The sequence below is a fragment of the Callorhinus ursinus genome, unplaced genomic scaffold (genome assembly GCF_003265705.2).
Source record: "Callorhinus ursinus isolate GAN/ISIS: 27379988/994484 unplaced genomic scaffold, GSC_fseal_2.0 scaffold54, whole genome shotgun sequence".
In the NCBI taxonomy this organism is placed as follows: Eukaryota; Metazoa; Chordata; class Mammalia; order Carnivora; family Otariidae; genus Callorhinus; species Callorhinus ursinus.
This window is the reverse complement of record NW_027397116.1, coordinates 9654987-9668299: the sequence shown is the minus strand read 5'-3', so window position 1 is coordinate 9668299 and position 13313 is coordinate 9654987. Positions and strand designations below refer to the sequence as shown.

Here is a 13313-nt window from a genome sequence, read left to right as displayed (position 1 = left end):
GAAGAGAGTATATTCCACATCTGGGAATACTATTCTGACCAAGTTACTGAATACTATGGAGTACTGCCAGCTCTGAGTGTACCCTAGGGCTGGAGAGGATTCTTCTGCAGGTCAAGGCTGTGTTGCAAGCAGCCAAGCAACTTGGGACATAAAGCCTATCAGATCCTGTGGTATGTGAGACATTTATGGCAAGCCCTCAATAAGAGAATCACAAGGTACACTCACAGGATGTGGAGCAAGGTCATATCACACAATGGAAATTAAACACCATCTGCTAGACAGCCCCTAGCATGCTAGTGGGCCTTGGTAAAAGCAGAAAATCTGACTATCAACATCAAATGGTCATGCAGCCAGAGCTACCCCTCATGAGCTGAGTTCTGTCAGACATGCTATGTCTTAAGGCCAAGTTGGTCCAACAGAAATTCATTGTAAAATGGAAGGGGATATCTTGTAACAGGCATAAACAGAGTCAGGAATAATACGCTGTGCAAGCAGGTTGTCTGGACCCCCATGTCATCTACCATTTGTACACTGATGGCTCAATCTCAGCTCATACCTATGACTTCTTGGACGTTCCTCAAGAGCTGACAGTGTAGAAAAATGTGGTTGGGTTCACAGATGGGCTGTCTTAGTATGCGGTTGCAAGTCAAAAATGGGTGACAGATGCCCTATAACCCCATTCAAGGATGGCCCTAAAAACCAGCAGTAAGAAGAAATCTGCTCAATGGGCAGCACTTTAGGCAGTGCACCTGGCCATCCATTTTGTGTGGAAAGGGAAGAGTCCAAAGGCAGAACACATCTGAACTATATGGCAGTGACCTGAATGTATTGGTCATGGGCATGGAAAAAAAAAAAGCCTGGAAGATCAGGAACCAGGAAGTGTGGGAAAGAAGAATGTGGATAGGCCCACGGGAGAGATGGTTATGTGTGAGGATCTCTTTATATCGTGCTAATGCCCACCAAAGAGCGTCTTCCTCAAAAGAGGTGCTAAACAGCCAAGTACACAGAATGACTTGTCCAGTTAACATCAGCCACCTCTGTCATTGGCCACCCCCATGCTAGTAAAATAGGCTAATGGAGTACATTGACCACACCATAAACTGGAGGGAAACAAGAGCCTCTCCCCTTCCAGGATTATTATATACATATCAAATTACTTAGTCCATGTACACAATAAAGCCTTTCTAAGTTAGCTATGATTATTATTCTCATTACTAGAAGGCAATATGTCACTGTATATCCCAAACCTTGACCATGTTAACCTTTGCTATAAGCTGTGATAAAACCATTCCTCAGAATTCTCTTCTCTTAGGAAACAGAAATATGCAAAATGTCCATAGAAGGCATTGTTATCAATGTTCCTTATATTTCCAAAAGAATTAATACAATATAAATACCAACTGACTGTGGGTTGGTTGAATGCATGACTGTATGCCCAAATAACATGACAGTGCACAGCTACTGAAAGTCAACTCCTTACAAGATATTTAAGGATAGATGTTAAGTGTAGAAAGCAGATTTTATGAAACAAAATCATACCTATTTTGTTTTAATACATGTTTGTATTAGAAAAATAAGTGATAGAAATATACAGTGCCTCATGTGCATGGTTTTATATTAAGAAACAAACACCACAGGTAAGGAATACATAAGGGAGAATTTGGTCATAGAGTTCTGCAAAATCAGAAAATGTCAAAAGGAAGACAATTCAATTCTAAAATACTAGTACCTGTGACAACGCAGCCGGAAGAGATTGCCGAGGTGACTGTTCAGAAACCATATTGATCTTATAGCCCACAACTTCTCCTCTTGTTACATTCTCTGCTGGCTTCTCCCAGGACACATTGAGGGAGTGTGGTGAGAGCGGGAAGACGGAAGGAGGGCTCATGAATACAGGTACTGTCAATGACAGTAACACAAGCAGACAATGAATGTTGTACCTCCAGGTTTCCAGATGGAATTCATACACCTATTCTAGTTTCTCACATAACCCCGTTCCTTACATAATCCGATTTCTAAACATCAAAGGATATACTGGTGTTTAGAAAAGCTACTTCCCTTTTGTAGTTGTTGTTGTTCTCTGCAAGGATATTCTCCACCCTTATATTCCCAGCAAAGATATTTTCCATTTACAAAAGAAAAATCATTTAAGAATTTGCTTATGTTCATCAAGATAACTAGTAGATTATTTGGGGTTGGAAACCACAGGTCTTATGAAGCATTTGAAAGGAGAAGTCATCAAAACTGAATCTTAGTCCACAAAGTTCAGAACAATGCATAATGACATATTGGATTTCTGATGTACAGATGTACTTCACTGAGCCACGCCGATAGAGCTTGGAGACTATTACTCCTCAGAAAGAGGTAAATCTAAAATGTTCTAAATAACCCCAAAGAAATTTTTAAAGTTTTCAATAAATCTTGATTGAAATGTTCAGAGTACATACACGCATACATTCTCCCCCTGCCATCCTTGAGATCTTAATATGGATTTTAAATGTGCTAACCAAAGGTGTATTATCAAAGGACCTCATCACACGTTCAGTAGCCAGTGACCCATAAGATTATGAGGGTCCAGCATTGCAGTTTCACCCATTACTTTTCATTTCTGACCTTGATTTTCCCCTTCCAGAATGCCATGGCTCATCACTTGTGCTATCATGGCACTATTATTTGTCCAAGATGGCTGGTAGTCATTAAGAGATGCTCAAGCACAATGCACATTTTATTCATGAAATGATTCCCTTGGACATCAACTTAAAGCTACCCTTATCCTCCCACGGTCCTAACAGATCCAATTTAAATCAGGACTTGGGTTTCTCTGAATACCCATAGATTCAAAGCAGAACAAAAGCGTCTTTTTTTGGTTAAAGGCTCATGATATTTGAAGTGTTTTTAATGTAAAGAGTGTGTGGGGGGGGTTAAAAATATCTCATTTGCTGTAGTGAAGATATCTTAAGAAAATTAAAAATTTTACTCTCCTTCCTTACCATATTGCCAACTGCTTATAAGCACACTTGTGAATTACAGATAGTGATATTCAGGATTCTATCATTAGGTATCATCTAGTACCTACACTATTTGCTTTGGAGAGAGAAATAAAAACAAAATGAGATTTGTGAAATTGGTACAGTTATCTCTTTCATTGAACATAAATCGTGCTGAATTTGGAGCAAGATAGGACATACAGCCAACCCACTTCAGGAATGGAAACCAATTACTATTTTTGGCAAACATTCCCCAAAGACTGTAACTATATAGTTAAGTTATTTTTCCCTCTTGAAGTAATAGCTCAAGCATTTTTTTTCCCCTAAAACTTACTGCAAGTGCTTTGTGACCTTGAGATATTTACATAACCAACAGATATGTTAAATTTTTCCTTGGCCTATATAAATTTATAATTCTTGCTTTTCAAAAGGTACTTTAGTTCTGTTGACTTTCACTTGGGGCAGTATTTTCATTTGGGAATCTTCAAAGTAGAGTTCAAAACATTTTTCTTCACCTGATTCTCCCGTTCTTTCTGAAGTCCAGGCTGAAGACACACTGCCAGCCATGTTCACAGCTAAGACTCGAAACTCATACTTGGTGTATGGCTCCAAGGCAGTGATGGTTGTGGCTGTTTGAGGAGGTTTTAATGCATTTTCGTTGGCTGATTCTGCAAGTGGGTGAGGACTGAGCCAGCCACTGCTCTGAAAAACTCGACTTTCTGCTGATGTGTTTTCTCCATCAGATTTCATTCTCTTCATGTAGAGTTCATATCTTATAATTATTCCTAGAAAAATGAAACAGTGAACCAGGAGGACTCATCAGACAGACAGACAGACAGTTTTGGGGGTGAGGCGGGGTTAGGCCAGTTAAACAGTACCAGCTTTGCATTATTCTTCTGACTAGATTACCTGTCCATTTCTTCAGTAATCTAGATGATGGGATTTATAAAACACAACAAACTGATGGACAGATGAATGTATGAAATACTGCTGAAAAGCATATTCATGGGAAAAACAAACCAAAAGGGAATGCATAAACACAAAATAGCTTTAACTTATTATAGGTAAATTCAATCCCTTTGAAAATGAATGATCATAATTTCTACTAAGAATTGCATTTGCGGGGGCAGATTTGATCATTGCACCTCCAATTTATATACTTTCAAATATGGGTATTTTATTATCTGTTTAACACAAGCCCTGTTTATATAAATACTAGAATATCAAACTTGATTTCTACCTAGTCTTCTTAAATAACTTTAAAAGTCTAAGAGAAAAGGTTTTACCATCATACGTACATGATATTAATTACTAAAAATCTATGAATTTGTGTCTGGCCTATATAACCAAGGGTTCAATTGTATGAAGACAAAAAATTAACTTAATGGAGTCTGCTAGCCTATATACATATTTTTTGTATTATTTTATATCCTTTTCTTGCTTAAAAGAGAAAATTTACTGCTTATGGGTGCCCTAACTTGTGACACAGTCAAATATAATGCATTTCATAAGTGAGTTTCAAATTAGAAACATCATTTTTGTTGTGACAGATGTCATTAAGAGCAAAGATAATATTAGCCTTTTAAGGGGCAATTTAAATGAATGGAATTTGTTATTAGATTAAAGAAATATACTTGTTCTACTAACCAGTACGAATAGCATCTGATATCTTTAGAAATTCTCAATTATTATATCCTACAGTTACAAAAATGAATACAGTTGCCAGATTCTTATTGCCCAATTCCAAATGCCTAGATTCTCATTCATGTTTTGCTCAAGAAAGGGAAATCTAAGCCCTGAATTCTTACCATTTGGTTCCATTGGAGGAGACCATTCTACATGAAGTTCTGTGGAACCGATATTCCGCACCTCAGGTGGACCCAGCCTTTGGGGAGGTGCCTGGGCTGTGATCACTGTAAGGGGTGAGCTGTGTAAACAACCCCCACTAGTACACGCCTGTACAGAAAAATGGTACTTGGTGAATGGAACCAGATTCCTGATGGTAGTGGAGGTTTCATAACCTTCATAAGAAACACATGGCTGATTGCTACTTGAAGGAGCACAGGATAAAATATATTTTTCTATAGGACCAGAACGATTTGAAGGTGCAGTCCAGGCAAGTGTCACAGAGTCTGAGCTAATAGGAAGGATATAATGTAAGTTCAAGTTTCCTTCTGGGACCCCTGGTTTCGTCTTGTAAGTGACAGACTCACTCCTTGTTGAACCATGCACACTGGCCGTCTCGATGTAATAGGAATAGGAAGTATATGGTAACAGATCAGTATCTAAGAAGTACTGAATATCTGAAATTAAAAGAAGAAAAGTGTTACATTTCACAAATTGGTAAGGAATCATTTCTAATTGTTTTCCTATTTATATAACTTAATCACATAAACTATACAATCTACCCTTTTGAGTAAGAGAATGGTTCATATATTTAAAACTGAAAACGAATTCTGATTGCTTTTACTGTGCAGTATAACATAAGAAAAGTGCCTCTTGTCACGAAAACTATTTAGAAGGGTTTTTTTTTTTTAAGATTTTATTTATTTATTTGACAGAGAGAGAGAGACAGTGAGAGAGGGAACGTAAGGAGGGGGAGCGGGAGAGGGAGAAGCAGGCTTTCCACCGAGCAGGGAGCCTGATGCGGGGCTCAATCCCAGGACCCTGGGATCATGACCTGAGCCAAAGGCAGACGCTTAACGACTGAGCCACCCGGGCACCCCTAGAAGGTTGTTTAAACTCTTGTTCTTTCTATAATATAGTTGCCTTTTTTACAGAAGATATAAGAGAAATTCCTGGCAGTTCTCTGAAACAGAAATAGCATTCTCTTCTATGTAACCTGTTTGCTTATTAAACAATATTGCCCTGGACCAAGGGTTGTCCAACTGCTGCCACAAGGAACATTTGTCACCTGGCCAATATCCTGACTGGAACCTCTCCTGAGTTTCTGACCCATAGAAACTGTGAAATTATAAATGTTTGTTGTTTTAAACTACAAAATTTTGGAGACATTTATTATCATCAGTGGAGAACTGACACAGGAGAAGTCTGGGTTTTTTAAAGGGCTAAAAAGCTAAGGAGTGGACATGGTTAGGCGAGTGCCTGGAGCTTCCTGTTCTCTAAGGGGACAGGAAGTGTATTGCAGGACTGTGACCCTTACAATGGCCCACCTGGCCAAGGAGAACTATTTACAGGTTCCAGCCTCACTGTCACAAAGCAGGTAGTGAAGAGTAGGGCTGAAACTGAGAGGCAATAAACCTATACCATATACTAGCATATGTTAAAATATATTTTATGAGACCTTGGTCCTTAATCCAATTTTGGGGGAACATTTCGTCAGGAAGCATATAAAAGTATGGATGTGTGATATATAATAGGAAAGGTTGAAGTAAGTTAAAATGGAATTTAATGGGTTACAATATTTTAATATTACTATGATACATTAATAGAATTCCAATATCACATAATTATTTAAAAACATAGTGATGAAGGCCATGTAGCACATGTGTATTTGAGTATTATTATGAAAAATAAACTGGGAGTATATACTACTCCAGAAATTTTCCAAAGTGAAGTTAGTCATCATACTAGAATGCTGCAATTGTGAGGCTTAAAAAAATTATTTTAAGCTTTGTTAATGGGATATAACATTTTTATATGAAAAAGATCTATACCAAAAACAAAATCACTTAGACAAATTATTGCACAAACACAGCATGAGATTCCTCTTTGGAGATGCTGATGGTAATAACCATATGCACTAATTAATTTCTTTTTTAAAAGATTTTACTTATTTATTAGAGAGAGAGGGGGCAGGCAAGAGCAGGGCGAAGGGCAGAGGGAGAGGGAGAAGCAGGCTTCCCGCTGAGCAGGGAGCCCCATGTGGGGCTGGATCCCAGGACCCTAGGATCATGACCTGAGCCGAAGGCAGACGCTCAACTGACTGAGCCACCCAGGCACCCCTGCACTGATTAATTTATTTCCAAGTATGCTTAGTATCAAATAACAAAAAAGTATTCCCATTGATATCTAATTCTTATTTCCCAAATTAGTGAAATTTTCTATTATAAAATCAAACCAGAGAACGTAAGTAATCTGGGAAAATCCAGATTCATATTCTCCTAATCCCTTCCCTTTCTGGCAATCCAAAACTGAAATGGTTTCAGGGCAGAGGAGAGTTGGTATTCAGTTTTTTAAAAATGTACTGAGCATGCTTAAGTGAGGTAGGAGTGGGAGAATATTATGAGATTTCAGGTTTTCCTGGATGTAGAAGAAAGAAAACTAGCCATAATATCCCATTAGCATCATGTGTATAGATATAGATAATATAGAAATAGAAATATAGATACATACACACGTTAGTATATATAATACACAGACACACACACACACACACACACACACACACACACACACACACACATATATATATCCCTTAACACTACCATTCTCACATTGTATTTTAATAGTTTGATGAATTGTCTTTCCTTGACACTAGACTTATCACCCTGGGAAGCCAGGACCAACCATGTTCTCCTTACTTGCCACCGTATTGGTAACACAGAGTAGAAGCTCAATAAAAATTTGTTGAATCAGTCAGTAAAGCTGATACATAAAATTTACTATGCCTCTTTAAAAAAAGTGATATCCTCCACTAGAAAGATTTGATGAATGACATTTACTATGCTTCTTCAGAAAAAGTGATATCCTCCACTGGAAAAATTTGCTTTTGATATATTGATAGTAGTTGCTAAGTAGTTTCATTCTATCAATTAGTCAAAGGACTACTACATTGGTTTTCAATGTATTACCTGAACATCATACTTGTTGCTCATAACTGAGTATCGTGATCATAATTAAACAATAAGGGAAATTGCCTCTCTATAATAGCTAGGGTGTGGTTACTATTACATACATTTCTGGCATATAACAGTAAATTCAATAAATACTTATTAAGTTAAAGTTTTCTGCATTCCACATGAGACAGTTTAAAATATTTAAAACATTTGAAAAAAATCATTGAAGGTTTGCAAACCGGTGGAAAATATTCTATTTAACGTGTCAAAAGCCAAACCTACAAGGCAAAAATAAATATCAGTGCTTAAATATTCCAAGAGAATGGCACACGCTTAAACTGGAAGTTGGAAGATACATAACCTGATGATAATTAAGAGAAGTTCAGTATGTACTTGATGCTTATAGCATTTGAGAAATGGAATATAATCCCTATCGATCAAAATCTACAAGAGGAGTCTATTTAGCAAGTAACTAGAGTAATTATAGAATTGAGATGGCAACATATATTTGGTTAAAAACACTGTATAAACAACATATAGTGTGAACTAAATAAAAGTAATTGAAAGGGTGTAAATAGAATTCCCCTTAATTTTATCATAACAACAACAACAAAATGACTTGGGTTAAAAGAACTTATCTAGAGCAGGTCATACTCCTAAGTTAGGATAAGAATTATCTCTATCTTTAACTATGAGCTTGGAAAAACTGTTCTCCTACACAAACTTCTTTTTTTTAAGATTTTATTTATTTATTTGACAGGGAGAGAGAGCACAAGCAGGGGGAACAGTAAGCAGAGGGAGAGGGAAAAGCAGGCTCCCCACTGAATAGGGAGCCCCATGCAGGGCTCTATCCCAGGACCCCGGGATCATGACCTGAGCCAAAGGCAGATGCTTAACCGACTGAGTCACCCAGGCGCCCCCTACCACAAACTTCTGCACATTCAGGACAACATTCAGAATTCTTGCCTCGGCTCTAATTCATGATCTCAGCTGGTACCCACTATGGTTTGTAGTATTTCCCTAGTATACCACCCATGAAAGCTACCTGGACCTGCTCAGGTTTGCTGAATGTACCTTATTTTCTCATACACCTTCCCTTCATGCCTGTTCACGTACAGTTTCTTCCAGGAAAATCGTTCTTCCTTCACTGCAGTACCTGGCTAATCCAGCTCACACATCACCTCCTTATTGTGAAACTTTCAATGATTCTGTCTCCCTCTCTGCCACCACAGGCATGGCTTCCTCTCCTCCTCCCAGTACTTTCCTAATACTCCAAGTCTACTCTAACTCAACATTTAATATATATTATAATTTTGTCTATTTTTTATCTCCCCTCTCAATAACAAGAACTGCTCCTTCCATCTTTGTGCTTCTAGTGACTCATACGGTTCCTGATCTGGAGTAAACACTGAATAAAACTTTACTGAATAAATGTTCCAGAGGGGAGGGGGGTGGGGGGATGGGTTAGCCTGGTGATGGGTATTAAAGAGGGCACGTACTGAACGCAGACCACTGGGTGTTATACCCAAACAATGAATCATGGAACTCTACATCAAAAACTAATGATGTAATGTATGGTGATTAACATGACATAATAGAAAAAAAGAAAAAATTTTACTGAATAAATGAAGGAATGACTTTTCCATATATGTCTGATTGATTTTTCTAGGAAAAAATAATAAGAGCTTTATAGAAACAGTTGCTTGTCCTCAACTTTTCTATTGTGTTTCTTATCCCTTCCCTTTATTTACTGTTTGTTTCTCTCAGAGAAACTGAACCATCTTACCACTGGTTACATTGATCCCTTGATGTAGAATAGAGTAACAAATGATAATAATATTAAAGGTAGAAATGAAGTCCCAGGGTTCACTAGGATGTATCGTCATCTAAAACCCTAAACTATGTTAACGTCTTTAGGCTATGCAAGCAATGGCCAGGTGTAGAAGTATTCATCCTCTAGGTTCGTTGTGATAGGATTTTTTTAGAGTAAACATGTAAGGACTATTTCTCTACTCATGGCTTCCCATGAATTTGGGGAGAAAGGGGGAAACAGAGCATGCTCAGATCAGCCCATTGATTTTTTTTTTCTCTTCTAATCTGTCTTCATGCAGGAGAGAGGGTCTAATCTCCAATGGACTTTTATCAGTAATGAAGATGACTTTTATTTTTCATGTCCATCTTACTGACTCTTAGGTCTAGCTCTCTTTTAGTTCCAAACTCAAGCAGGAAAACATAATATGATTTATTGGCCACTACCTAAAACTATACCACTATCAAATGAGTGCTATTTCCTATGATGGCTGTTCTCTTCACACCCATCATATGGAAAACACCTGTGGGCAAACCAGATTGGAGCTACAGGGGAGATAATATTAGGCGCTGATTCTGTATAATTCCCAGTGCGCTTATTTGACCTCTATACCTTTCTCTCCTATTTTTGAAAGCTGGTTATGTACAAGCTTATGAGGATGTAAATTTTGCTTATTTTTAAAAAGTTTATTATTCAGAAACTTTAAAATTATTCCACCATTACCTGTGTGCTATGACTAGTAACAAATACTTTGCAGCCTTTAAAGATGATAATACACCAGTGTGTCATGATCTTAGGTTGGAAACCATTGTCCTGATGGTACATCAGGCAAGCTAGGAAAAGTTATTATTCTAACAAGGAATTCTATAATGGTCTCAACCAAAGGATCAAACTTTCTCAGAAGACAACACTATTAATTTTCTTTGAAAAGTTCAATGATTCTCCACCTATAATTCCAAATGCCTTTATTTAACCCAAAGATTTGTGTTCATCCGACTGAATATAAGTACTGTTTCCTTTTCATATTACACATGCTATCCACACACTGGAAATAGAGTAATAAACATGAGGGTATTATTAGAATGATACAAAGTTCTGACAGTGTTAACCAATTGTTCTTACTGTTCAAATGCCATCATGCAGATAATTTTCACATCATTAATTATAGTGATTGTCAAGAAATGCCAGAAGTGGCATTTTTTAATGAAAAATAAGGTTTTAGGAAATAATACCTCATTTAATAGGATTATATAAATGTCTGATTAGTGAATGAGTACACATTATTTATGTAAGAAACTGTTATTTGGATTCTGTATTAGTGCAATCATGAATAAGAGCCAGAGCGTTGTATTCTCATGTAATGATCTATAAAATAGATCACAATATATTACTATGGAAAACATGTCACTGGAATTGAAGGGTATAATTGAAGTTTAATTTTATTATTGAATTAAGCTGAATGGAAAATGGGGTGACCCTAATTCATAATTTTAGAAATAATCCAACCAATGGTACAGTCATCTTCAAAATCACTTTCAATATTTTTATAACTCTCTCTCCCCTTATCACAAAAGTTTAAGTTTCAGGACACCTGGATCATGCTGATATTTGGAAGAAAATAAACATTCTAGTAGCAGGTTTTTAGGATGCTTTGCCAACATGGCAGATGTAGACAGATGTTCATTTCCCTTTGCAATCTGCATCATGAAGTTCAGAGTTGCTATTAACTTCAAAGAAGAGCTGGAATACTGGAGAAACATTTAGAGTTAACAGAAAGTGGACACAATAATGTAGGTGCATGTCAGTCAGAATTAGGTACAAAATGTAACCTACTCTACTACATACAAAATAGAAATGTATGCTCTGCAAAAGTTTTAAATCCAATCACTACGTTAAAACAAGTCATCTCCCTAACCATTTTGAGGAAGATTATGGAACTTCAGTGCCTCTACAGAACTTTACACACTCTTCTAACTAATTAAGTTAAACTGGAATTTGGAAAATTGGGTATTAAACAAAGAGAACAAAATGGAAACTTGAATTAGAATCACTATTCCAATGTTTTTAAACTAATTTCTTAAACTAGCTTGTAGCTAAACATGGCTAGAGGCAAATATCAGATAAGACAGAGCTGGAAGGATGTAAACATTTCTATTTCTTCATTCTGACTTTAGGAAAACTATCTAAAACATCTGAGTAAGTATTTTTTTTAAAGACAATGGGTTCCCATAGTTTGATTTCTATAAGCTCCTTTAAAATCTTTTTAAAAGTTATAGATGCAGTTTTTTCACATCCTTTCTTTCAATTTAAGTTCATATTATATTCTACCTCTGTGGAAATGGCAGTGTGTGCGTAAAATTACATTATTTGCATGAAGGTTAGTACTCTGATTCCACTTTTTTAAAAGTCCATTTTTAACCTAAGAACTTTAAAAGCTGAACCCATGTAATAGAAATATTTGATAAATTTTCTGTAACCTTTATGCTCAGAGAAAACTATAGTTCAGTTTGTTTTAAGTCTTCCAATATTTCTACATATTTTTTAATTTAATTCAGATTATTTATAATTTTTATTATGTTATACAATGTGTCATGGGCATTTCCATTCATCAACATATAAACTAAAATATAATTTTATAGGTAATCACATCCTACAATTCACATACCAATGTATCAGGATCCTATTATGCCATCTATCAAAATTTATTGAAAGATCTTTGAATATCTGAATGTTATGCAATATTTTGCTATTACAAATAGTGTAGGCTGGAACATATTTTGTACCCATTTATGACTGTTCATTTAAGATAAATTTCCTAAAGGAAATTTGCTGAGTCAAATGGTATACAAAAGGACATAGATTTTCATACATTTTAACAGTCTATCCTGCATGAAAAGTTGTGCCAATGAACTTACAGAGATAGTCCGGTAGTTTATGTAAGTTCTAACTGTTCCACATCCTCATCAATGCTGGCTGAATAGGGTGATTTTTTTTTTTCATCTTTGAGAATTTGATAAGCATTAGGGACTATCAAATAAGAAGTATCTCATTTATTGCATTGTTTTGATTACGAGGAGACTGCTCGTGAGACTCGTAATTCTGTCTCTGCTTGAAACACTCTCTGCTAGACACAGGAAACCACAACAACATTTATCCTCAGTGTCAAAGAACTTAACTAATATATCAATTCTCAGAATATTATATCTTTCTACTGCCAAACCTTTAAACTTACTGTATGGGTATTGATCTTCAGTTGTATAGATTTCAGAACTGTCCCTGAATAAACTGTAAGTAAGCCAGTGGGCATTTGGAGAATCAGGTGGACTCCAGGACAGATTGATAGCAGAAGAACTTTGAACTTGTCCTCTGGGTGGAGGTTGTTGTGATGGAGCTAAATTACAATAGAGGGAGCATGTATTAGCAAAGGCAATTAATAAGCACACAAGTAAGCTGAAGTACGATATCCAGCAAAGAGGTCTTTCTGATTCAGGATTACTTTATCAAAAAGACATGTGGTTTACCAAGACATTAATAAACAGAAGGTATACATCATAAGTTCTCTAAAACAAAGCTTTTTATCTATAAGCATAAAACAATTTTGTAGATCAATGCAGCTGTCATAAACATAGTTGGCGAGTGGACCACAAAAGTTTACACTAAGCACTTCTTTTTCTTCTTCTTCTTCTTCTTCTTCTTCTTCTTCTTCTTCTTCTTCTT

At 36.4% G+C, this 13313-nt stretch overlaps 1 protein-coding gene across 1 annotated transcript in view; it reads right to left on the bottom strand.

Moving 5' to 3' along the window:
- The window catches only part of USH2A (usherin), a 707317-nt gene that overhangs the window by 510276 nt on the left and 183728 nt on the right, over positions 1–13313 (bottom strand). The window contains exons 15-18 of the mRNA XM_025892244.1: positions 12829–12987; positions 4796–5290; positions 3503–3772; positions 1730–1899 (exon numbers count right to left, since the gene is read on the bottom strand). Of these exons, the coding sequence (XP_025748029.1) occupies positions 1730–1899; positions 3503–3772; positions 4796–5290; positions 12829–12987 (1094 nt within the window). The remainder of the gene's footprint in view (positions 1–1729; positions 1900–3502; positions 3773–4795; positions 5291–12828; positions 12988–13313) is intronic.